Here is a 26,780-nt window from a genome sequence, read left to right as displayed (position 1 = left end):
TCAAACAAGCCATCAATACTACGATGTAGACTAAAAGATACCTAAATTACATTATTCCTTGATCCAATATTTCAAGAAAAATGTTTAAATATGTTCTCCACACGTCCATTTTAATTTCTCTACTTTTAACTTTTGTTAATACTTCCAAAACATTATTTCTTTATCCTTGTACTCAATACAAAGTGACCATTTTGACTTATTCAATTTAATTTTTATCTTATTTATTTCGATCAAAATTTTAATAACAATATTTCACTAACTAATTTTGTTAAAATATAGTCATAATTTTGTAAATGTATAAAATTTGTATTAAAAATTTGAAAAAAGAAACAAATGATCAGTTTGTAAAATTACAAGAACCAAATGGCTGATCTGAAAGTACAAAAGATTTCGGACTGAAACGAACAAAAAATGAAAGCACAGTAATCAAAATGAACATTCTAAAAGTATAAGAATGAAAATAAATCAATATAGGAACTAAAACAGCATTTAAAACCTTCTGGTTGAGAACATGTAGGCTTTTCCAAGACGGCGTATGAGTTCACATATCCCAGGTGGAAAACTAAGCTCAATTAGTGGGAACGATTAAAATAATTATACACAAACCATTCGCTTTTGGCGACAGATTTCTCACTTTTTATTTTTCAAGGATCAGATGATTGATTAAGTATACCAACCAGTCTTCCTGTAAATGCAATTCTGAGTGTGTAACCCAAGTTTCAGGAATTTTCTCAACGACTTTTCTGACAACTAACGCATAACAGTAAATTTCTTGGATATTGCCCCTTGCTTTAAACCACCAAAAAAATCAACGTACACAAAAGACCTAAAGCTTGATGGGAGCCCATGTCATTGTCATTGATGACGAAGGGCAAATCCATCACAGATTGACCAGAAAACTGCAGCAATTAGATTGCTTCAAATTCACTCGATTGAACATATTTCTCTCCCATGACTTTCGTAGATGTACCAAAATATGAAATATCATCACAATATCATTTGATCTCGCCAATTTTTTTTCCCTTTTTTTGAAGTTATGGTCTCTACGTTTAATCAAGCTCGTTCAGCAGTTCACTGTTCTGGAATAAGACATAACGAGATTGGTGCACAAAGAACAATCTAGGCCAAATAAAATCTTTAGAAATTGAAATCCATTCTATTGAACAAAGACTGATCAAGATTATGCTGGGTAGAATCGCACAGTTCCTTGCATCAGGAAATTTATTTCTACACAAAATGGCTCCAAGAAATGCTTCTGATTGCACTCAGTCATAAGACGCATCATCTTTGGAGAAAAAAAGTGGGAAGACAGACAACTCATACTCAATGAACACTTGACTAAGATGAAGAGACATTATCTTTAAGATGTAAAACAACAGGGGAACAGTGACTTAGGCTTCAGGCTGCCAACAAAACAACTAAGCAAAGATGATTCTTGATGAAAGGAAACACAGCCACTGATACAAGTTGGCCTGTATAACTCTGACATTAATCACACCAGAAACTATTTATAGTGCACGTGTATCCACTCAGCTTAAATGCAATCCAATATAGATGTAACCATAATACGAGTACAAGTATTTTGAAGATGCAAATATTAATAACAAACAAATTTTCAAGGAAAAGCTCACACAACATGAAAGCAAATAGAACTTGATAATCATATATATCGAAATAGGACGAAAATGGAAATCCATATGTCAAGTCATATTGGCAACACATCCTGAAGAAGTTCAAACAGTCATGCAGTGAAACATTAAGACCAATGTTCACATAAAAACTTCAAATTTATGACCAGGAAATTCCTTTGAAATCAAATTTGGTTACGTGATTCTAAAAAGCAAAAGGCCATTAGACTTGATTGTAAAGAAACACATAGAACACATTTGAAAGAACACGAATAACAATATCAAGATGCTTGTTCTTAAATTCTGCCAATAAATCCACCCGACCTCAAGCCTTGTTTATGAATAGACATGAAGCAAGTCTTCAACACATGAACAAAATATTATGTGTGTTCTTATCCAAAAAAGTTTTAAAAAATAATAATAAATAAGGTGACGCCCATATCCTACCAAGAATACAGACAGAATTATGGATCAAATTACAATTTCATTGTGTGATTACAAGTATAAATATGAGAATAAACAAATCAATCCCAGCTAGAGGGACAGGGAGCTAGATTTTAAATGGAACCTATGTTTTTAAATTAAATACTCTAAAACAGGTTTTCTAATAATATAACAATTTATAATAAACTTTGCAAACATCTAATGGAAAACTTTACTGGCCCATAATGTGAGAAAATTCCAGGAAATGCAATAACAATGATTAGTGGCTTCTAACTCATTCTATTCCAAGAAGTGCTATAACAATGATTAGTGCAGTATATTTGGGTTCTAACTCCTATTCAAATGCTAAAACTATTATTAGTGCAGTATATTGGCTTCTAATTCATCCTATTCCAAAAAAAAAGTTATAACAGCGATTAGTGCAGTATATTGGCTTCTAACTCATTCTATTCCAAAGAAATGTCATAAGAATTGATTAATGCAGTATATTGGCTTCTAACTCATCCTATTCCAAGAAATGGCTTATGCTCGTTCAGCATCCCTCTTTACAATTACCTGTATATTGGGAGGGGGTTATCTTTTCCCCTGCCTGTAGCTTGTTCCTTCTTGTGATTTGTACAGGTCTTAAAAAAAAAGGAATAGAGAGAAAAGTAAAATACACTTTCAGTCTATAGGACTTGATTTCTATTTCATCCCGAGTTTTAAAACATCATTTTTGGTCCTTGAAGATTGGATTTTTTTCATTAAGTTTCAAAAAAGACACGTTTGGCCCTAAAGTTAAATTGATTTCTAATTGCTCCTTGAGTTGAATTCACTCCTAATAATGTGACAATTAACATGTGTATAGTTTAAACGAGTTGGAAAATTTTACTACTTTTAGCTTAAGTAGCATTTCTCTCTCCTCTTTCTCTCTTCCTCCTCTCCAAATACCCCCCCAAAAAAATGATGGCAATAGACGTGAATCCATTGAGTGGATTTGAATATAATCTACCTAACTAAACCAAATAGTGAAATGAACAGGATGTAAACCTTTAGTGGCACATACCATGAGGTAATCATCAATGACCACTAGAAAGACTCTCCAGCAAAGGAACAGACTTTAATTGGATTGTGTTCATAAATCATAACTTTAATATTTCACAATCAAACAAACTTCAAAACAGACACAAAGGCATATAGTCGCAAGATCCATTTGATTTTCAGTCTTCTACTCTTCTCCGAAATGTTGAATCGCTAAGAACTTGCTTATTTAGAATGGGCCTTTCTTCAAGTGTCTTATTTTATCCAATGAATATTTCATTCATTATTTTTTATTGTATTTTAAATGATATTAAACATAATCAAAAAATAAAACTTCTCAAGTACAAGCATAAGCTTCTTAGCATCCTTCTGCAAATTTGCATCTCTAATTGAAAGTTTTTTCTTCTACAGATATACATATGGCCTCTTAATTCTTTTACTTATATATCTTATTTCTAATTAAATATTGTTTTAGAAGAATGATCAATAATTTTAATGATAAATACATGGAAGTAATATAATTTGAAACCAAAATCATTGTAACACTTCCACAGATATTTCAAAGGCCCACATAAATATTAATGCAAAAATCATAAGATAAAATAAGAACTTCCATACATAAGTCGGACAGAAATAGAATGCATTTTTTGCTTTTCAGATTCATGCAATTTTTTTCGGATCAGGACCTCTGCTAGTTTAATGGTTTCATTATCTTCAAATTATTGTGCAACGACAAAAGGAAACTGCATGTACTATCCTAAATACTTCCATAAATTTGAATCATTGCATTCTTTCTATAGAACAGATCCTGTTCAAGTAAGGTTATGAATCATTGCATTCTTTCTAAAAAAATAATAAGAAAGAATATGACCGTGCAATAGTTATATGGAATTGGAAATACTTACAAGAGACAGGATGGATGATAGGAAGTTTGCCCTACAAAAAGAGAACAAAATCGTATCAAGACAACAAACCGTTTGAAAAGCAAACTTCTAGGCTCTAATCTCACATATATAAGAATAAAAAAACAACATATATAACTGCATCACTCACTGCAACACTACTTCATATGGTGCCACAGCAGTTAACCTCTGCAATGCAAGTGCCTCCATAAACGACCATAGCATGGATCAGCACAATGTAATTCATTAGGTTTCAATCAAACAACTTAAGACATCAGATAAATTTTGAAAACTACTATAGTTTAGTATGATATCAATAATGCCAAGCAACATTCAAAGATGTTGCGCAATCATCAATGGTTCAAAATATTCTAGAAAACATATAACAATTGCATGCACATTAAAGATACCTTTATGAATGGATTAATATAAAGAGGTGATTCTGCTCTAATATAAAATATATATATATATAGAGATGGTAAATAACAATTCCCATTGTACTGAAAATAAAGATTCCCTTATGAATTGCTAGCATATCCTCCTCCCCCGAGAAACCTCCACTTGCTAGATTTTGAATAATAAAACAGACAATAGTCATTCATAAACATGAATCTGACCTATGTCTAAATAAGGCAAATGTGGACATTTACAGTAGCATTAATGGATTAGAACTGGATCACTATACTCATTTAACAATAAGGTACCTTCTCCTGAGTGCCTCTAAATCACTTAAGCACTGGAAGGTTCTCTCAGGGCAGAAGCAGACATCCTGAAGGAAAAACTGTATTAGACACTTGAGAACCTGAAAGTGAGAAACAAAATGGCTCGAGAGAAAGAGATGGGGAAGAGAGAAACTGCAGAGGATAATATCTTGCCAGCCCTCATATTGGTAAGAAAAACCACACAAAAAAAATGTACTAAAGTAAAAATCAAAATGAAAATTAATCACTGCACATAATCCACAAACCATCTTCCAAAAAAAAAAAAAGAACAAATTTTATTTACAAAAGAAATAATAAAACTTAATAGATTTTTTTTTCTTACTAATTTCCCTGCAACCACAACTCCAGACACGGTATTTGAAGTACAAAATGAAAGAAATAATGGGGAAAACTAGTATGAACAAAATTTTCATAATAGCCATAATCAAGAATGATTACAAGGGGAAGAAACGCTTTCAGCAAGTTGTCTTACAATAGAAACAGTACATTCCACTGAAAGAACCCGCCACTCCTGACCAATATGACCCCTTCTGAATTCAATCATCCCATAATTGTGCCAGAAGCTTAGGTCATCATAAAGAAGACTGGAAATACCAAGTGATTAGAAACTTTATGAATTAGGTCATAATTTACAAGAAATCTACTGAGCTCTGGTGTCATAAAAGCAGCAACATTGATCACTTGCCAGTGATGAATGGATGATTTAATGCTTGTGATACTGTCATCCTTTTTTCTGGATCCAACACAAAAATTTTGTCCAGAAGATCCTTAAAATTGGCTAACATCTTTGGATCTTCACCAGGAGATCCCCTAATAATTGATCCAATATCTTTAGGCTTTATATTGACTATTATTCGCTTTATGGTCTGCAAAAAGTAGAATTCAAACCTCAGTCAGTATCGATGAAATAACTGCCTTAGGTGGCAAGCATGGTATTAAAATGTAATACCATTTACACAAAAAAACACACACACACACACACACAAAATCCAGCATTTAAAAATCTTTAAACTGACGACATTTTCTATAAAAGCAGCAAAAATAAACTTTGATGTCCAGAAAATATAAGAAAATTGTGATCATTTATAGCAGCAAATTAGCAATATATAATAAAAGTTTTGTGACACAACACTCATAAATGTGTGGATTTGGGCTCCAAAATCAGGAAAGGGGCTAACAACTACCTTTTTGGTTACAGGATCCTCCTCAGAAGCATGGAAGTTCAGGTCCTGGTCAAAATGTTGGTCAGTAAATGCTCCCTGTAAATACCAGATGGAGGGAATAAATCATCAGGAGCAAGAAACATGTTATAACTTTAAATTGTAACTTACAGATACATTGCTATATAAAAATTTTCCGTCTTGTGAACAAAAACTACGTACCTTACGAAGCATCTTCTTCGGAAAAGGGCCCTTTAGTTCCATGTGTAGCCGCAGCATGTCATTATTAGAAGGACCTGGAAAAAGAACTTTTCCTGTAGAAAGCTCGTACAAACAGCAACCCACAGACCAAATATCCATTGGATGATCATATGACAGCCCTAGAACTTCAACATGTAAAGTAAAATCAGTAAAGTAATAACTTGTATTACTTGGGAGTAAAAAAGACACAACAAAAAATAAAAATAGGTTTGCTATTTCCATTGCCAGATTCAACAGATATGGAAAAAGTACTAAAATAACTTACTTATTTCTGGGGCACGATAGAACCGGCTAACAAGGTATGGGGTGATTTCATTTTTACCAGCAAACATGGCATTACCAAAATCACAAAGCTTCAGCACATTTTTTCCCTCATTAACCTGAAAGTTTTATCAAACATTGTGAGAAACATAAGATCAACCAGTTCAACAGAATTAAAACTTAACAACCTACCAGCATATTATCCGGCTTTATGTCACAGTGTAGAACACCACAGTTTCTCAAATGCTTCAGGGCAATAAAAAGCTGCTTAGCGTATGCCCTCACAGCAGTTAGCTTAAGGCCAATATTGCGCCCAAATTTCTTCAAGACCTCACGGAGATTCATATGAAGAGATTCAAAAACTAAACAAAGATGATTCCTATATTTGAAACTTGAAAGAAAACGAACACAGTGACGCTTGTCATCTGGATCTGCACCTACTAGCTTTTTCAATATGACCAACTCCTCCAGACCAGCCTTGTACCTGTATATCACGGTATGCTCAGCATCAAGTACTTGTACATGCAACAAAATGAACACCGGCATAGCATCACTAGAAATAAAGCAAGGAAGACATACATTGTTTCATTACTACGCAAAATTTTGATTGCCACTTCTTCTGGTTCATCATGACCAGCTTTGAGATCCTTTGCACGGACTACAGTTGAAAAGACACCTTTGCCATGGGCAGCAGCAACTTCATACCGACCGTCAAGTACTTCACCAAATCGATAGTCTATATTCAACACAAAAGTTAAATAAGCAATGACTATATGAATTAAATACATTTTTCAAGTGCAAAAAATGTATAGGACCCAAAACTTTGAAACAAATTCATAAAAATAAATAATTAGTTTCATCTGCTGCTCAATACATAATTGAGGTCAGCATTGAGCTAGGCCACAACAATCCAGTAAAAAAGTCACACAAACAATGCAACAACCCATTTTCTGCAAACCCTCCAAGCATTAATGGCAAAAGTAACAGGAAAAAGAACAAAACTAACCAGTCAACAACTTCAAAAGAATACCAGAAGACCTAATACGGATCCCAGCAAGATTTTCAGATATCCATATATTTACATCAGCCACTCATTTTAATGGGCAGCACCGAGTAGGAGGCACAAATAATGTAAATATAACAATTTTCTATTGGAGGCCCAAATGCAAACTTGAAATAAGCTAAAGGCATTGAGATTCTAAATAAACTAGAATTTAAAAAGCAAGACCAAGGATCCCACTCCTGCGATTGTCTATAATTTTTGCATTAAATAAGATGTATGGTCGAAATTTAAACATACCATAATGTAATCTGTGACATCCATTTTAACTATAAATCACACTGTACACATCTCAGTTGTCATGAATATTTAGACATATCATTCTATAACATGTGAATACCATTTCATTTAAAAATCTCAGCCATACAGGTGAGATGGATATTGATATACTTACTATAATATCCATCTGCATCATCCCAATTGTCATGAAGACCACTCCTTTCTATCCGCAAACCATCTCCTTTACCCTGCCAACAAGGAAAGAAAATATCCTAAGGCCCTTATACAATAGGACACAAGCCAAACTGCAAAAATTTCTCATACCATTTTACGAACTGCAGCAGGTGTTTCTCCAAAAATATCATCACAGAATAATCCATCCGACCCCTCAGCCTGCACTAATTAATGTTAATAAATTTAAAAATAAAATGACCCATCTGCTAAAAATAAAGAACATAACTGAGCAAGCAAGAAATGCAGAATATTGAGCTCAGAGAAGTCTTGAAGTTTCAAAAAGTAATTCAGAAAAAAGAGAGGAATCTACCCTACTATACAAGAGAGCATTCTGCGCACCTTTGGAGTACCCTCTCCAAGTCCTTTAGTACCAGCAGTTTTATCAGATGCAGCAACTCCATTTTGTTGTGGTGATTTCTCCACAACAAAAGATGAGTCGGCAACACTGTCATCCACCCCATCAACCAATTCTGGAATAGCAGTATGAGCAGCAGCTTCTGATTGAGAAGAATCGTTTGCAGAATCCTTATCTGGTCAAGATGAATTGTTGTACTTACATGAGACGGAGGAAGTTACTATATCGTCAATCTAAGTTGCTATATCGTCAATCTAAGTTGCTGACCTACCAAAATCCCTATCAGCATTTTTTAACTCAACTCTCGAAGGAAAAAAAAAGTACCAAACTCAGTTGCTCCGGATTGCAGACAAAGAATGATACCGTAACCAGAAAATGAAACCAAAGTTTCATTAAATTTCTCTGAAGGTTCTTCAATATGCTACAACAACATTGCATACCAACCATGCAGGCAGGACTAAAAAATTAACCTAATCCTTAAAATAAACAAGACTACTTGTGGAAAGATAAAACTCCCTATCAATAGATGGTTTGACATTGGTTGGGGGGACAGTATAAGATCTAAGACACACTATATTCAAAGAAATATAGTGATTAACAAACATAGTGAACAAAGAACTCGGCAATATACAACACAATTCCATTGATAAAATGTAATTACAAAGTAGGAAATGTCTATATATCAAGAGCTACGGCTATGCAGTAGGAAACTAAGTACCAGATAAGAACTCAAGTCCATGGATAGAAAGTTGGCAAGGATAAGTCCATACGTATTGGATGCTCTGCTAATTGATCATAATTTCTTAATTGAAAATAAATATAGTCCAAGTAAATACAGAACTTTCTAAATTCAAGGTTAAATTGAAAATTACCTTTCTCAGGTTCCTTCAAAGAAGGCTCTACTTTTTTATCTGACTGCTGGCATTTGTATTTTTCTAAGATTGCTTGCCTTCTTCTTCTACTCTCCTCCTTGATTCTGTTTAGATCCTCCTCTTCTTGATCAGCTAATTGAAATGACATGTCCTCATCATCTTCCTCCTCATCATGACCACTATGAAAAAAGAGAAGTTGAGCCATAAAATAAGAAGATAAAAGCTCCAAACTAGACAAAGAAATCCAGAAAAGTGTTTAAAGTTTACCTCATTAGTTTGTCTTCACCTCCTTCAAGAGCATTTCTCTTCGAACTACCATGCTTTTCCGTAGCATTAATTCTTCCTCCATTCAGACCAGATTCATTCTCATTATGTCTAGACTGCTTACTAGAAGTTTTTACATAGTCATGATCAAGATTCCCGTACTTATCCTTACTACTTAAAATGTCACTGGATTTATTCTTGTTTCTATCGTCTCGTCTCTCCCTATCCAATTCCTTATCCCTAAATCGGTTTTTTTGCATCTCTCTCGCCCTTTCACTGTCTCTATTTCTATCATTATATTCAACCTTATCATCATTCCGAGCTCTGTCCCTATCCCTTCTCCCATCCCAGTCCACCTCTCTATCCTTGCTCCTATCTCTTTCCCTTTCTCTTCTTCTATCTCTATTAGCCTCTCTATCTGTGCTCCTACATCTTTCCTTTTCTACTCTTCTATCCCTATCCACCTCTCTTTCCCTGCTCCAACCCCTTTCCTTGTCCATTCTTCTATCCCTTTCTACCTCTCTTTCCCTACTCCAACCTCTTTCCTTCTCCACTCTCCTATCTCTTTCCACCTCCCTTTCCCTCCTCCTATCCCTATCCAACTCTCTTTCCCTGCTCCTATTTCGCTCCACCTCCCTCCTTCTTTCTCGACTCCTTCCTTTCTCTCTCTCATCAAACCTGTGCTTATCTATCCCCCTATCTTTCTCTTTTCTCTTTTCCCATTCAATTTCCTTTGACCAGTCCCTATCCAGCTCCATCTTACTTCTCCCTCTGTCTTTTGTATCTCTGCTTCGCTGCCTTTCCTCTACCCTTGCATATTCAGTATAACCATCATCCAGGTCATGTTGGATTTTACTTTTATCATCCAATATTGAGTGGTCCCAACCATGATGATGTCTCCTCTTTGACTCTGCCTCCTCGTCAACTGTTTCATGAGAATGAGATTGCCCTCTAGAGTGACAATTTGACCTTGATCTACTCCTACAATCTGATGCATCAACAAGTCGATCATGAGATGTTGATGGTGTAAAATCCTGGGATTTGTCTTCAGTCCTTTCCAACTGTCGCCTTTTTAAATTCCCCAAGGTGATTCCATCTGTCCCCGCCTTTCCATTGTCAATGTCACTTATTTTCTTACTACCCCCTGTGGAAGGAGATAACATTTGTTTCTGCCGCCTCTCATCTAACTCTAGATATTCTTGATCAAAATTCCCTTTCCTATGACCCTCTAGGCTACATTCACGATCATTGTATTTAGTTCCAAAAGCTTCATTTCTGGAAAAGCTAACATCATTGCCATGCTTACGGCCAAGGTCAGTTTGACAGAGCATAATATTTTCCTTGTCGAAGTCTTTTTTTAGATAAGATCCATCTTTGCCCTTATCTGAATTAGAGAACTTATCATCCTCTTTTGAAGTCTTCAGATCTCGAAGACTATTTCCAGCTCCCTCTTTCACAGTTAAATTAGCCTCAATATTAGATAATTCATCCACCGAATGACATTCCTGCACGATATAGATTAAATGATTAGTGCAGATGCTTGTATTGCAAAGTCCCTATGAAATTACAGTCAGACAGTATAGATGCATAGTAGGAAACACGTAACCAGATCTTACAAATTAAATGCAAGCCTGAATCTTCATTGAAACGCCTACTGAAACTTCTTTTGCATTTCACTTGTGTTCGTGAGGTGCAATCAGATTCTTACATGTGCAAGAAACACTGAGTAAATCTAACAAAACGTCACCATGAAAGCTCCATCATAGTCTAAAATTAAATACAAAAAAGGAAACCACAATTGGCAACGACACGAGCGGATAAAAGTATCTATACCTGTATAAGGTCCTTGTTCATTATTTACAAACGGTTAAAAATGCAATCGTTTTCTAAACGAATCTAACCCTTAGAATTACCTTTGATTTTTCAAACGTTAACTCCCCTAGTCTTTTCTCAAAAATTCAGGGCAATCACACATAATGATGGGTGGAGCAACAAGCAACTTGTCAAACTGACATACAATTGTGTTAGTTGGAACCTTACCATAGAGGGTTCGTCAGTTCTATCGGAAATTCCATCAGCTTCAACTTTCCCAAATTCCGCATCCGCCTCCTTCATCGCGCGAACGCCAGAGTCATCCTCTTCGAGAATTTCACCTTCCTCCACGTCATCCTCAACCCGAGATCTACGATTAGAAACAGGAGGAAGACTATCCTCCTGGTCACGGTAGCTTTCTTCTTCGTTCTTGCTGCTGCTGCTGTGACGATGGCGGTGGTGGCGGCGATGGTGACGGTGTTTGTGACGCTTCGAAGACTTATCATCCTCTTCATCGGAGGCAGATCGGCGGTGCTTCCGGTGAGCAGTGTCGTTGGCCATTGACGTCGCAAGAAATCTAGGGTTTCTCTCTCACCCTTTCCGCTGTGCACGCGTTTTAGGCCTTCAGAGAACAGAGCGTCGCAAGAGAGAGTTGTGGCCTCCGCTATACGATGATTATTCTATTGTTATTTTATTTAAATAATGTCCATTATACGAATTTTACATCGACCGGTAACCGGAGTTACGTACTACGGTTCGGACTATGGCGCAGAGTGATAAACCCGTATAATGTACGGGACGTTTATTTCGTGGTAATCCAAAATTTTCATTAGGTATCTTGATTTTATTGTTTATAGGATACTTAACCATCTTAATATATTTGGAGATCCTAAGACTCCCATATATGAGATATTTAATGAGTTTTGGACGTCGAAACACAAGTTTTTAAGATTTTTTAACATCCAATATTTATATCTTTTTTTCTTTCACGTAATTTTAAACTTTGAATCGATTATATTATTAATATATTTATTATCATAAATATATAATTTTAAAACAACATTTTTTATTTACAAACATGCATGTGAAATTTGTTCATCTTAAAAATACATAATATGATGATAAAGATAAATAAATTTCATAAAAAATAACTTTAATTGTATTAAGCTTAAAATAAAATTTATACTAAATTAATATGAATTAATTTTGTTCCACGTAACATATAAAAATTAATTAAAAATATTGAATTAATACAAATAATTCTATTATATTAAATGAATATTTGGACATTTTTTAAAACTTCTATAAATTTAATACATCCAAAAAATAAATCATTCAAGACAAATGTGACTATCCAAATATTATCGAACATATTAACAAATTTTCTACCAAACAAACATGACTATCAAAATATGTCATACATCTAAAATTTCAAACATCTGAAATTTCAAGCATACAGATGTTGGACATCCACATTTTCGGAAAAAATAAACGGTTCATAAGAATCTGGTGTGAATTATAATAGATTTTTTTATTATTTTACCGATTTTTATTTTCTGGCCCATTTTCATAAATAATATCGATATGTAGCTGAAGTCTAGGACAAAAAATATGCTTTTGTAACGATAATTTAATAAATCAATAAACTATATGCTTAGCCTACTAACAAAATTTGATGTGCACCAATGTATTTATAGCAATTTTATGTTTTGTTTAAAAAGTTGTTTTTATAATATCAGTTAGTTTAGTTATAAATAAAAAAAAACCAAAAACATTTTTTGTATTGATTGATATTTTAATAACACTTTGTATTGCTTATGTATGTTTTAAGTTCAAAATGTAGATATTGTTTTTATTTTAATAAATTGATGGAATAAAATATATAGATAGAGAGTGTATAAAATTTTTAAAATTATATAAATAAATAAAACTCAACTAGCTCTCCTTTAAAGAGTAAAAATAAATATAGAGAATAAAAATATTACATTTTAAATTAATTTAAATCATTATTTTTATGTCTCGTACTTCAATATATAATTTAATTTAAATTTGCTAATTGTACCCTTCTTTTTTTACTGGCTAACTGTACTTTTAAAAGTATTGCCCTAGTGTAGGGATGGCAGCGGGCGAGGAGTTTTTTTCCCATCCCAATCCCCGTTCAGTTGGGGATTTTTTTTCCCATCCCCATCCTCGTCCGAGAAGTTTTGAGGGCGGGAACGGGACTTGATTCCCCAATAGAATACGGGTTCTTCGTGGGTCTTCGTTATAAATATATTTTTAAAATTTTTTAATTTAATTTTTTAATTTTTAAATTGATTTTTGTTATTATTAGTATAAAAAGTGAAAAAAAAAACTTGTTAAATGAGAGGTTAGTTTGAGTTTTTTTTTAATTAGAAAGTATTTATAAAATTAATATATATTACTATTATTATATAAAAAATAGAAAAAGTAATAAAAAATTAAACGGGACAGGGTCGGGATGGGGACGGGACGGGGACCGTCAGGGAACCCGATTGAGATCCCCAATTTGACCTCGTCCCCGATCAAACCGGGGAATCTCCGATCCGATCGGATCGGATCCTACGCGTATTTTAAATTATAAACAATTTTATTTTTTTGCAAAGGCAAACACGCAAACAAATTTATTTTGCTCTGTTACATCTAAATTGTTAACTGTTTTTTTTTTTAGAAAATTATTACTGGGATTAATAATTATGTAAAACCCTACTCCATATTGTATCTTAAAAAATGTCGCATTTTTTCTTTCTTTTTTTTTTTCTTTTTCAATAGAGCTTTATTAGTGTAGTTTACATTACATTCCTACTTGACTTGATTACGTAACTTTTGTAAAATTATAAATTCTGTAACAATCCGAATTTTCCAATACAATCAGACTAACAATAATGCAGGAACGTAGTTTTCAATAAACTTTTAAGAACTAAAATTATTCAACAGAAGCTTCTAAGATTACTTTCAAATTCATACCAGTACTCTAAAACTTCAAAGAATTTTCCATAAAACAATTAATAATTTACTGGAAATATTCTGAAAACGGTATAGAAAACCTAAAATATTTAGTACAATTTTCAAAACTTTCAAAATAAACTAGATTTTCATAAACAAAGTCTTAAGATAAAATTTCCGGTCAATCAAAACAAACCTCCATTCATTCAATTTTTAATGATTCAAAACAATATTTGATTCATTCAAAACAAACTTTATTAAATCATACCAAACATAATTTCAAATAATATTTCATAAATAAGCAAAATATCAAATTCAAAGTTTTAAATAATTTCAAACAAGGCTTTATCATTTCATACAAAACATGCTTCAAATATTTTTACAAATAACCATAATATCAATTAGCAAAATATTTATCAAATCCATAATAAAACTTCAATTTCATAGGCAATATATCAAATCCAAAATAAATTTTAGTTTTGGAAGGGATATGGTAACTTATTTACAATACTGTTTAAATGGATATGACAAATCACTTACAAATACTTTTAGGGATATGATAAATTAATGTGTGGTTAAATTATTAGTTTGTTGGTATGTTTGGACCTGTTTTCCTTTTTTCCCAGCACCATATATTTTTTATTTTATTATATATATATATATATATATATATATATATATATATAAAACTCGAACGAAGCTTCTAATTATAATTAGGTATTTTTCCTTCCTAGACATCTTCTATAATATGTTTGGACCTGTTTTAATTCCATAAATTGAGCTTCATGTTTCTAGTAAATTCAAGTGGAATGTTATAATATGTGAAATATTTTGATAGGATAATAATTTAGTGATACATTCAACTTTTTGCAAACAAAATTTTATTTTTATATTAATTTATGTGGTTGCTGAAATCCAGTTTATTGATGTGATCTCTCATTCACATGCGGTTATCATGCCATATCTAACTCAACATCCGTGTGGTGTTTTGTCTAATACAATTCAAAACTTAAAAACTTAAGTCGATGCTTAGTTCGAAATAGTTAATAAAATATAGTTAAATATTGGGTGAAAGGTATTGCGTACCTTTATGATAGGGATTTGATTCCTACATTTTAGGGGAGTGGTCTCTAGTGTTCATAATATTACGATGCACCGAATCACATATTTGCTGACTATCAACCAATACCCCCATCAACCCCACTCTATCCAAAAAGGGGATGAGCTACAACTTCATCCCCTTCGAGCTAGGATTAGACCCTGCCTCGTCGATTGGTTTTTACCCTCAACAATCAATATTTTTCTTCAGAAGTGAATGGAGACATATTTTAGCCCAAAACCAACCCATATACACTAGCTGTAGCATATTGAAAGAAGTCGATTGGCTACATTATCTCAAATTTTAATCAAAACTAATTCCACCTTCAGACGATGAAATTATTGCAGAGACTTAACAAATATACAATTGTTATAATAAAACTTCTCAAAATACAAACACAAAAAACTGATACAAACCGACAAAGCAGAATTCTTCAAAAAAGAAAAAAAAAAAAAAGTGCCAAAACCATGTTTCCAGCTAAAACAACCCTTCAAACTGTGCTAAACTCGGACAAAAATCATCTTTTGAAGTACTACGATCGCATCTAAAAAGAAAGGCATATATTCATTCCACTTGAAAAAAAAAAAAAAAAGGCAATGGATCTGAACATTTTCTTTGAAGCTAAACAACAAATTAAACAAACAGCGTGGTCGTTTATCTTTATGTAATGGAAATATTCCTTTATGTATCGCAATATCTTCACAATATTTCGCAGTTATCTGAAGGATGAACCAAGCAATCTCTTGATTGTTGCAACTTTACTCGAAGAATTGCTGCACGTGGACGGAACTTGCAATCTTCGAGTTAATATCACTTTCTTCTCCAACAAATTCACCACCACAGACTCTGTATCTGTACCCAAACAAAAAGTGCTCGAATCAGAACAAGTTTGGCATCAATTTAATTTCAATAACCTTGTTTAGTTAACAAACTACCCTTTTCCGTGCATTACCCAAAAAAAATAACCAATTCTATTAAGTATTAATGGAAAATTTTCTTATTGTGGTATGAACCAGGGAAGGGAAATTTGTTACCATTAAAATTGAAGGATGGAATCAAATTCCCCAGAGGCAGAGACCAAAAAAATCCCCAAAACAGAAACTCACCGTTAATTTTGGAGAGTATATTCGCCAATTTGTTTTGGCATTCAGGGCATCGAATATCGGCTGTCAAGACGATTTCCTGGACCTGGAAATCAGAGCATGGACCATAACAAAAAATCAATTAATTTCAGTCACGAGACTTCAAAATAAATGCTAGAGAGAGAGAGAGAGAGAGAGAGAGAGAGAGAGAGAGAGCAGAGACAAGAGGCAGAGATAAGGATTCGATGGAGGCAAGGCTAGAAGCATGGGGGAAAATCCTTGGCTTCCGAACTCCGATCACCGCCGCCTTCTTTTTTGCCCGCTCCGCCATAGCCGCCGCCGCCGATCAAAGACGAAGGGCAACCAAAAAGTGGGATGATTTCATCTTCTGCGTCTGAATTTGTTTAAGACGATTTATATCCCGTCTGCCATGGATGATGGCTGTGAAAACTGAAAGGTTTTAGTGGTTGGGAGAAAGGGGGAAGGGGAGATAATGGACGGTAAGTAAAAGTCTAAAGGAGGTGAGCCGTGAGAGTGAAATGATGATGAGAAAGAGTTGACAAAGATGGTTTGTTTCACAATGACAGCTGCTTCCCTCGCGGAATTGGGAAGGCTACAGTTAAAATAGTGATACAGTTATCTCGACAAAAGACACTTAACTTTGCATTGTTGAGCCGTACAAATATATGAAGTAATTTTATAATGGTATGATATTATCTACATTATAATTTTAACTTTACTTTTGGTTTTACCAAAAAATTCTTATACGAATGAAGATAATTGTCCTTAAATTCAACACGTTTACCGTAACGCCTACTGCTCATGAAAAATTAGACAAGTCAAAGTTAAGATAGTGATAAACTTATTTCGACAATATTTGAGAAGAATCTATCTCCACATTTTAATTTTTGACGTGTAAATGTCATTTATTATTGAATTATACCGTAACAGGATTATGACTTGAATACTTTTTTCTCGTAAGAATAATTAAGGTTGCTTGTGTGACCAAACACCGCCTTTCTCACTTTGCAAATTTTCTTGATGTCGCATCTTTCCCACACGACTGCGACTCGGGGCGAATGGTGTCCGATGGAGATAACGACGTCGTACAGCACAGGGGAAATAGGAAAGCTGCTACGGGGTAAACGACAGCAGAGCCCACGCCAAGCTCCCAACGGCTCCAACATTTCACGATACGGCGCCGTATCGGCCTTTTTCTTCTTATCTTTGTTTAATTAGCTTGTAACTAAAGCTTTGATGGGTAGTGACGTGGATTGTGATATTAATCATGGGCGCTCCACTACCAACAAACAAGAAAATTACATTCCTACCCATGTATATAGTTTCAACCTTGTAGTTCTTGGATCCTAGGGCCTAAGAAACTAATTTGTAGTTCTTGGATTATAGGACCTATTTTGGCCGTCTTATAAAGCTACCTTTTTTTAAAAATTACATCGAAAAACTTGACCTCCAAATAGCAGCTTACTTGGCGAAGACTTTGGATCTAGATCAATTGTGAAAGTTACCTAAATAAAGTTAATATTTTATTTTATCTTAATTTACTTGTTAAGTCACACAATTGTTTAATTACAAAAATGAATAATATATGATAATAGATTAAGAAATACTAATATTCGAAAGAACAATTATTTAAATATATTTGATATCTAAAAATATAAAATATTCATAGAGACCAACTTACAAACTAAGATCTCTTAGCTTCTAAAGTTTTGTATCTTTTAATTTTAAGTTTCTTAGTTGAAAGTGAAGCCTAATAGAATTTGAATGATCAAAATATAGTTAAATTAGATAAGAAAATAGGACAAATTTTAGAGACGAAATAAATATATCAAAAAAGGAAAATAGAAGCATGGTAATTAGTTACCGAAATGGGCCACAAACTATTCCTATGTACTCATGAATGAAACGTTCTGTTCTACTGGAGCAAACAACCGAAATAAACCAATAAAAAAAGAACGTGGACAGGACAGGAGTCCGGATTATTAATATTTTAGCGATATGTCGACTAAGTCCGTGCCGCGGTGTCGCTTTGCCAGTAGACTGTTACAAAAACAGAACAACAAACTTTATTCTCATGCAATTATGGATTTTATTTCATTCGTCTTTTTTTCCCTCAATTTTTTAAGCACGGGATATTTCTTATAAAAAAAAAAAAGGCAGAAATTGTCTCATGAATCTGCACTACGTTTAAAATTAAAAGGAATAGTATTTCCGAGTTGCATATTTTTTGGGGGTGCAAAAATTATTGCATTGTAATTCATATTTCCAACTACCACTTATTTTCACTATTTTTGGCTTGGTCTTCCATTTTTCAGTTTCAAACATTTTACTGTTGTTCTAAACTTAGGTTACAGATATTGTGATGGATAATCTGTCAAAAAGCACAAATCCATCAAGGGTACGTCCCATTATAGATTCGGGCCCAAATACGAGTATGTGGGCCAAAATTTAAGCCCAGTGTCAAATGAAATACACGTGGCAAAGTCCAAGTTCTGAAAGTAAGGTAGGGTAGGCCCTATTATACCTATCTCGCTCCCAAGTTCGAGAGAGAGAACGACGACAGCCGAATCGACAACAGCTGGATGTCTCTTTAGTACTGGTCATTTTTATTTATATCTAAAAGTTATGAATTGTTTGGGAGAAAAAAGTTACCCAAATAAATCGATTTTCATCTGAAAATTGTTACCTTAGTTCAGTTTTAGCTAATTTTTTTAAGGTAAAAATATCTCGAAATTAAATTAGGTTAATGCACGATGATCACAAAAAAAAATCTCTAGACACCCACAAATTTCAAGAAAATTATTTTTTTAGGATTAATATAAACTTAACTTAGCAACTTACTATTTTTCAACAGATGGAAAGTTGAATCTTCATCTCTACTTTGGTGAAAAAAGTTCAATTATTTCATATTAATCGATTTATAATATATTAAATGCCATAACATATATTTTTTTTTTCACAAAAGTTAGTATATTAAAAGGTAAAAAGTTATAACACCACTTGAAGTTTTAAATAAATATTTGCTACACCGATCCATCCATCGAAAGTTTAGTATGAAAATTAATACAAACGGGTAAATTTTCTCATCGTTTTTATTATGCTCTGCTACGACTTCTAGAGAATAAAGATTAAGAGAAAAAAAGAAAAAGAAAAAGAAAAAGAAAAAGAAAAAGAAAAGAACAGTGCCAAAATGTAAGCGATGGAAACACAGTTGAGGTAGCTCAAATCCTCCAACGAACGCCTCGTCGTCTCCGCCCTCCTTTATTATACTTCTCTGCCATTTTCTTCACTGTTTCTCTCTAACAGATCCTCTTCCTTTCTCCAATGGCTTCCCCGTTCCTCTCTCGCGTTGCTCTTTCCAGCAATACCACTGCTTCATTTTCCTTCTCTTCCTCCGTCTCTCCTGTCCTCCCATGGAACTCCTCTCGCTCATACACCTCGTTTCCCGCTAAATCCCGCCGGAGGATCCCAGTCGTCCAATCTAAGATCCGTGAGATTTTCATGCCCGCACTCAGTTCCACCATGACTGAGGGCAAGATCGTTTCGTGGGTCAAATCCGAAGGGGACGTCCTCTCCAAAGGCGAGAGCGTCGTTGTCGTGGAGTCTGATAAAGCCGACATGGATGTGGAGACTTTCTATGATGGAATTCTCGCCGCCATCGTTGTTGGAGAGGGCGAAACTGCTCCTGTTGGAGCTCCGATTGGTTTATTGGCCGAGACTGAAGAGGAAGTCGCCGAGGCCAAGGCCAAAGCCGCATCTAAATCCGCTTCTTCTCCGGCTCCTGCTGTTATTTCTCCCTCTCCTCCGCCTCCCACTTCCAGTCCTGCTCCCGCAATTTCTCAGCCATCGCCTCCGCCGCCCAAGCCAGTGTCAGATGGACCGGGGAAGATTGTGGCGACTCCTCAGGCGAAGAAGTTAGCGAAACAGCACAAGGTGGATATTGCATCGATAACTGGTACTGGACCATTCGGTCGGATTACTCCGGCTGATGTGGAGGCCGCAGCAGGAATTGTCCCTTCGAAGCCTGTTGTAAGCAATGTAGCTTCTTCACCTGTGGCTCCAGTGACTACCGCTGCCCCATCTAAAACTGCTGCAGCTCCTTCCAACTTGCCACCCCCAGTTCCAGGCTCAACGGTTGTGCCATTCACGACGATGCAGGCGGTGGTGTCTAAGAACATGGTGGAAAGCCTCTCCGTTCCTACATTCCGAGTTGGTTATCCGGTGACCACTGATGCTCTTGATGCGCTCTATGAGAAGGTACATTTGAGCATGTTTTACAATTTAGAAGGATTTTGTGCCTTCTTTTATACTCGTCTTGACCTATTAGATGGGCAATTGCAACAATTTCAGGTGAAACCAAAGGGCGTCACAATGACTGCCCTCTTGGCCAAGGCTGCTGCAATGGCCCTCGCTCAGCATTCGGTTGTAAATGCAAGCTGTAAAGACGGGAAGAGCTTTACATATAACGACAATGTAAATATTGCAGTAGCCGTGGCTATCAATGGTGGGTTGATAACGCCTGTTCTTCAGGATGCAGATAAGGCAAGTTGATAACATTATAGAATGATATGGTTTGATATACCGTAACACATTGTAGATATTGCTTTTGTTGGTATCTTGTTATTTATTTATTCTTCAATGCAGTTGGACCTCTACCTTCTGTCTCAAAAATGGAAAGAGTTGGTCGAGAAAGCTAGAGCCAAGCAGCTTCAGCCGCATGAATACAATTCAGGTTCCAACACTTCCTTCTCTTTTTGTTTGAATGCAGTGCTTCTGGGAGCATTTGAATGCATTTATTGTAGTACTTAATCCTTGGGTCTTGAGGGTAATAAAATTGAATTATAATGCCTGTAGGAACTTTCACGCTCTCCAATCTGGGCATGTTTGGAGTGGACAGGTTTGATGCTATACTTCCTCCTGGCCAGGTGAGTAGTGAGAATTAGGCTTATGCCCGGGCAACATTTTTTTCTGGTCCTTTTGTTTCTTTACGTTAGTGGTTGAATTTTCCGAACCATGGCAGGGGGCCATCATGGCCGTTGGAGCATCGAAACCAACTGTTGTCACTGACGCCGATGGCTTTTTCAGCGTGAAGAGTAAAATGTTGGTGAGTTCTGTTTCTTCTGAATCTTGTATCATATTCACCCCCCTTTAATATTGATGCTAAATTTCTAAGGTATGTTACTTTTCAGTCTTTAATCACTAGAAGAACTGATTAGAGCCAATAATCCGTTTGAATTACATTAAACTGTATTCATGAGCCATTGGCATCTTGAAACTTATCTAATTTAAGGGGTGTTCGGGTTAAGCTTTGTGAAGGTCTATAAGACAAAAAATTCTGAAAAGGAATGCCCATATTGGAATTACACAGGAATAAGTTTATTTGCTCGATAATGAAAGATAAGTGTTTGGTTGGTAGGAAAGGAATGAGATTTGTATGATGTGATTTTGATTTGTTCCTATTTGTTATCTAATATCAAATTAAGTGTTATAGATCAATCAAGTGTGCCGAGTTAGATTAAAATCTTTTGGATTCGAAGTTGGATTAAATTTTTTAGTACCCCAACTTGGAGAAAAAGCAGTGTTAGGAATTCTGGCTTGGAATTTTTCTCAAGTGTTGATATCACCAAGAACAAGCTCCCAAATGAGAACCTTTATTTTTTAGGGGGCATTCTATATTCCAGATGCAATTGTTAGTAAAGCTATGAAGAGAGGGAGGAGCCTTTTTGGGATCACCGCTGAGAGGTTTGGTAGGGAAGAAGTCAGATCTGTACTTGCGCCTTATCCAAGAGGTCAAGTCACACCAGTAGTGCCCTAGTATAAGTCATTTATAATCTTCAAAAAGTTTAATTAATCCTGTTCTTCTTGATCGTTGAGATTGCTTCTGAAGTCAAGGTCTCAGCCGGAAGAGGGAATCTGGCACTGGCTATGAAGTATTTTCCTTTGCCAAGAAAGTTGAGTCCAGGAAAACGAGAGGAGAAAGCCACTTTACCTTTTTATAGGTCTTCCTAAAAAACGGGTATTATTGCCCTTGTGAACAATAATTTTGATCCTCTTGACTGTAAGTTGCTCGAGATTAGGATGAGCTTGGTAACACAGGCTTGTGACCCAAGTGGGTGCACCAAGTTGGTTGAAGGATTGGTTCTTTCCATTGAGGCGAGCCTTTGGAGGATATCTACTGGTTTGCCCATTTCAAGATTCGAATTGGGCGTTGTATCTTGGACGAAAACAAACTTGCTCGAGATTAGATATCTAACCTTTACCACTTAGGATTGACAGCACTGCTTATTTCCTTTAGATGGAACCAAACCTGGTGGAAGGGTCATTGGTGTTTAGTCCTATTATCATTCTGTTTGTAATTGCTAGGTTCGGTTCGACGGTTTTGAAGCCACTGGACATATTATTTTATGTTGGTTGATCAACCAAGGACCTAAGGTGGGTAACCTGCCGGGCCAATGTGTGATGGTTGACATCCTACACTCTTTCCCCTAAACCCATGTAACCACAACCATCCACTCCTTTATTTCCAAAAATTGCACTTTCATGTTATAGAGGCAAAAGCTTCTTGAATCGTCAAATTTCTCCAAGCTAGATTAAAATATCCTGATTTTATGTCACTTGTCACCACAAGACCTGAAAGAAGGTAAACTTAAACGGTGGAAACCTAGTAGTCAAACTTGTCTCTCCGAAAATTACTAGGGGCAGTTACATACTTTACGTTGTTTCATACTATCTCCACAATGCAGAGGTTGGTTAACTATTTCTTTACTTCTGGTAGCAGTTTCTTGTATAAGTCTTCTTCAATTCTTGATGTTCATTCCATAGTTTTTTCTTTTGGTGTGATTATGTGCAACAAATTCTTGTCTAGTGAATGCTCGCAGTAGCAGATATCCTTTCTAGTCTATACACGCTTCTGTGAACCTGAACTGACTGCCAAATTCTGCATTTTGCAGGTGAATGTGACTGCTGATCACCGAATAGTTTACGGTGCTGAGCTGGCTGCCTTCCTTCAGACCTTCGCAAAGATAGTTGAGAATCCAGAAAGCCTGACCTTGTAGAAGTCTTCACGTTGCAAGTTTGAACATTGGTTAAGACTTGACTGCAAGAAGAAGGGAAAAACAGAATCTTTCTTTCGGCTGCGGAATGATGAAAGTTTAAGTTAAACAGAGTCCCAGAGGAATCCTTTTTGTGCAGGAGGTCCCACCGATACTTTTATTTGTTACACTTAATTTAGTTCTATTTCTAAAAGATTTGAAGAGCAATAATGAGCTGATTTTTGTTTCCAAGTTATTGCGTACGGGAAATGTATTAGTAGAAACTCTGTGGATGAAAAGGGATGGTCTCATTCAATTGACGAAGGTATTTTATTTAAGACAGAGTTTGTGTTGGTTTGTCATTCAAGGGTTTCCCAAAGGAACTCAAGTTTCTTAAATAACTTTTACCCTTCAAACCTGTGCTTCTGTTTTCATGTTTGACATAGTGCTTCCTATGACTTGTTCAATAATCACAATGGTTTATGTTGAAATCATGCCTTTCCATTGACAAAATATTCACCATGTTTCCCTTTTGATTTTTACTCGAATCATCACCATGATTCATCAGTTATACTCAGATACAATCTGATATATGTTATGAATTCAAATATATACACTAAACATAATGAGGATTACAAAGAAACTGTCATGGAACTGTTAAGTTTATGTTGTAATATATTCGAAAGCATCCATGGAGAGCTTCTTTCTGTGTTACTAACTCTGTTGAAATGACCTGCTACTCAGACAAGATTGGAGCAGAATCTGGATGTCGAAAGGAGGAGGTGAAAGTCACCAGTCCAAGCTGATTTTCCTAGAAATGTAAAGCTTGTCGATATATTCTATAACCGGAGACGAGGCATCGATATACCTTTTCATTTTCTTCTCTGCTGACTGATCTGAAGTGGGGGAAAGAAGTGCTGTAAATTTGGCAGTACAAACTACAACAAAATTGACTACTTATAATTGGGAAGAGTATATAAAATGAGCATACTGGTCTCGTTGAGCTTTAGCAGAAGCTGCTCCCTTGTTGGAAGAGTATACATTCCAGCAGAAACTGCTGTTCTGACTGTCCAGGTGTGGTAGGGCGCACAAACTTGTGTATAAGCTGTTGAAGCAGCTTCCCTTAACGAGTAATCACTAAAAGAATAACACAAACGAGAAGTAAGTAATCTCACCCCTAATCAATTTTCAAAGAAGTTTTTGCCTTCGTCTTATTTACCATCCTAGAGATCTAACAACGAATAAATGACAATGTAGGGCACGTTTAGTAACATTCTTGTCTTGTTTTTCATTTCATGTTTTATTGCTTCTGGTTTCCTCCTTTTTAATTTATTCTTTCTATTTCTATTGGAAAAAGAGACACGGATATGTTTGTTAATAATTTATTTGTTTCTCTTCTTTAAAATTTTAGATTAAAAAAAATACAAGTTTTATATGAAATCTAACTTTCAAATTAAATATTTAAAATTTTGTGTTAATTTTTTTTATTATGCATTTTAAAATAAAAATATAAAATAATGCTTTTATCTATCTTTGGGAAAAAAAAAACCTGGAAACAAAAGCGAGAATTATTTTCAAAATATTTTATGTAGAAATCGGTTGTTTTCAAAATTTCTACATGATTTTTAAAATGTTTCTTCAAAACAAGAAACCAGTAAGAAAAACAATAATCAAACACTTGTTTTCTAAAAATTTGGAAACTAGAAACAAAAATGTTAAACAGTAGAATTTGAACATTGAATCGAATGCTCTTATACCATGTAAATGACAATTTGTAGTCGAAAATATTACATAATAAAAGAGGGGAAGAATTCAAACCATTGACTCAAATAGGATACTATTTCAACTATGCTTATGAAACTGACAAGTTATAATATATTTAATCTTTGATACATATTCTTAGCATGCTTCCGATAGTTTGATAGAAAAATAATTGGAGAACAAGCCAAAGAGTCAAAGACGACCCAAGAATCAGAAAATACTTTCCAGACTTTCAGTAGTCCACAAAAGCAATTTTCTCGGAAAAGGGCAAGAAAGTTCCTCTCATAATTGATGATTTCATGAAGAAGAAATATGCAACAAGTTTTTGATAAAGGCACATCAGATTCGAAATGAACACAACCAAACCAACCAGCAGAAGAAATTGCAGGCAGATCTACATCTATCATCTATCAGTAAACTGCTGTTTCTGTATTAAAAGTTGGAGAAATGGAAGGAACAGAGAACTTACTCGGTGGACATGAACTGTTGAAACAGAGCTCTAACGAGGTCCAGACCTTGTCTGACTCGACGCAGATTCCGCGTATGGCTTCCAGGTGTTTTCACTGTGTCGTTTGCAATATCATCATCAAGTATTTTGTGCAGCGTCTCGTGCTTCTTCGACGCTTCCGCAAGATCACGCACCTGCAAAATCCATCAATGGCATTAGCTTGCCAAAAAAACCTGTCAAATCGGGACTAAAACCAAACGCTTAAAGCAGCATTCCTCTTCATCCACAGAATTGGAAATTAGTACACAATTAGGGCTCAACAATGACCATCAATACAATATGGGGAGAAAATGACACAAACTCCAATACTAAATTGGATGGATTGCAGTTTATATAATGTTTTATGATTCGATTCCTAAGATCGATCCTTCATCTTGTTTGATATTAACGAAGAGAAAGGAAGGAGAAGAGGAAGAAAAGAGAAATATGACCTTGGAGACGTACTCTAACTCGGCGAATTTGAAGGCGAGGCCGAGGGAACCGAAGAGTACAGAGACGAGAGAGCAAGCGTCGCAGAGCGCATCCAATCGGAGTTCTTGAGAGGGTTCCTTCAACGAACCTACCAATTTCGCAAGCCCTTCGAAGGAGTCGGCAATGGCGGTGAGAGGGCTCGACGACGCCATCACTATTCGCGCACAAAGTCCACCGCCACAATCACCACCACCATTATACATAATAATCCTCACCAAATCATCGGAAATTCAACAGCAATCAAGAAAGTAACGGGAGACCTGTGTGAAATTTGCAAGTATTCTGACCTCTTCTGCTTCTTCTTCGGCTATTTGATTTTTCTACCACTGAAACGGGAGATTTGAAGGAACGTTCCGTTTTATTTCTGCATCGTGATTGTGGGATTGGGAAGTTGGCAAGTTCGCTACGGATGCGGTTTGTCAAACAGAAATTGTAAATTTTGAAAAGCGGAGAGAGAAAGTCGTGGTACGGTCTATGTCTATGAAGGCGTGCCACTACTTTCGCGCCATTTCAATTTTCAAGGGCCTTGTAAATCAGCGACACGTCCCACTGCCATAAACAAAATTATTCTTTCCTTCCACTTTTCAGTTACCCAAATTATTCTTTAAACAAATCTCGACCCGTAAATA

At 35.3% G+C, this 26,780-nt stretch overlaps 4 protein-coding genes across 10 annotated transcripts; 1 reads left to right on the top strand and 3 right to left on the bottom strand.

The window, feature by feature from the left end:
- Window positions 1-758: 758 nt before the first annotated feature.
- On the bottom strand, window positions 759-11,896 carry LOC111018688 (uncharacterized). 7 transcript variants are annotated; one of them, XR_002602438.2, is made up of 17 exons: window positions 11,443-11,896; window positions 9,406-10,907; window positions 9,139-9,317; window positions 8,251-8,441; window positions 8,002-8,070; window positions 7,853-7,925; window positions 6,978-7,134; window positions 6,591-6,882; window positions 6,403-6,517; window positions 6,099-6,262; window positions 5,901-5,975; window positions 5,402-5,582; window positions 5,189-5,300; window positions 4,699-4,763; window positions 4,146-4,198; window positions 3,998-4,028; window positions 759-1,079 (listed from the first exon to the last, which is right to left on the bottom strand). XR_002602438.2 is itself a non-coding variant. In XM_022294893.1 (13 exons), the coding sequence occupies exons 1-13, from the start codon at window positions 11,773-11,775 to the stop codon at window positions 5,281-5,283; spliced, it is 3,351 nt and encodes a 1,116-aa protein (XP_022150585.1). In that variant the 5' UTR covers window positions 11,776-11,896; the 3' UTR covers window positions 5,109-5,280. The 7 variants fall into 7 exon arrangements, 1 of the variants encoding a protein (XP_022150585.1); XR_015787293.1 differs by having other exon boundaries at window positions 4,146-4,183; XR_015787295.1 differs by lacking the exon at window positions 759-1,079 and having other exon boundaries at window positions 1,132-4,028; window positions 6,591-6,728; window positions 6,840-6,882.
- Window positions 11,897-15,628: 3,732 nt separating this feature from the next.
- On the bottom strand, window positions 15,629-16,960 carry LOC111018707 (uncharacterized). The gene is made up of 3 exons (XM_022294920.2): window positions 16,583-16,960; window positions 16,384-16,465; window positions 15,629-16,129 (listed from the first exon to the last, which is right to left on the bottom strand). The coding sequence occupies exons 1-3, from the start codon at window positions 16,688-16,690 to the stop codon at window positions 15,993-15,995; spliced, it is 327 nt and encodes a 108-aa protein (XP_022150612.1). The 5' UTR covers window positions 16,691-16,960; the 3' UTR covers window positions 15,629-15,992.
- Window positions 16,961-19,559: 2,599 nt separating this feature from the next.
- Window positions 19,560-23,773, top strand: LTA2 (2-oxoacid dehydrogenases acyltransferase family protein). The gene is made up of 6 exons (XM_022294850.2): window positions 19,560-20,637; window positions 20,731-20,922; window positions 21,025-21,112; window positions 21,235-21,305; window positions 21,401-21,484; window positions 23,331-23,773. The coding sequence occupies exons 1-6, from the start codon at window positions 19,705-19,707 to the stop codon at window positions 23,433-23,435; spliced, it is 1,473 nt and encodes a 490-aa protein (XP_022150542.1). The 5' UTR covers window positions 19,560-19,704; the 3' UTR covers window positions 23,436-23,773.
- A 117-nt stretch (window positions 23,774-23,890) lies between these two features.
- On the bottom strand, window positions 23,891-26,735 carry LOC111018661 (Glycolipid transfer protein (GLTP) family protein). Its single transcript, XM_022294851.2, has 4 exons — window positions 26,112-26,735; window positions 25,642-25,814; window positions 24,403-24,548; window positions 23,891-24,307 (listed from the first exon to the last, which is right to left on the bottom strand). Exons 1-4 carry the CDS (start codon window positions 26,352-26,354, stop codon window positions 24,201-24,203), a joined length of 669 nt encoding a protein of 222 aa, XP_022150543.1. The 5' UTR covers window positions 26,355-26,735; the 3' UTR covers window positions 23,891-24,200.
- Between the last annotated feature and the right edge of the window lie 45 nt (window positions 26,736-26,780).

This window comes from Momordica charantia, assembly GCF_013281855.1.
Source record: "Momordica charantia cultivar OHB3-1 chromosome 9 unlocalized genomic scaffold, Mcharantia_2.0 BLBB01000009.1, whole genome shotgun sequence".
NCBI lineage: Eukaryota > Viridiplantae > Streptophyta > Magnoliopsida > Cucurbitales > Cucurbitaceae > Momordica > Momordica charantia.
The sequence above is the reverse complement of the archived record's forward strand: the minus strand, read 5'-3'. Positions and strand labels throughout refer to the sequence as shown.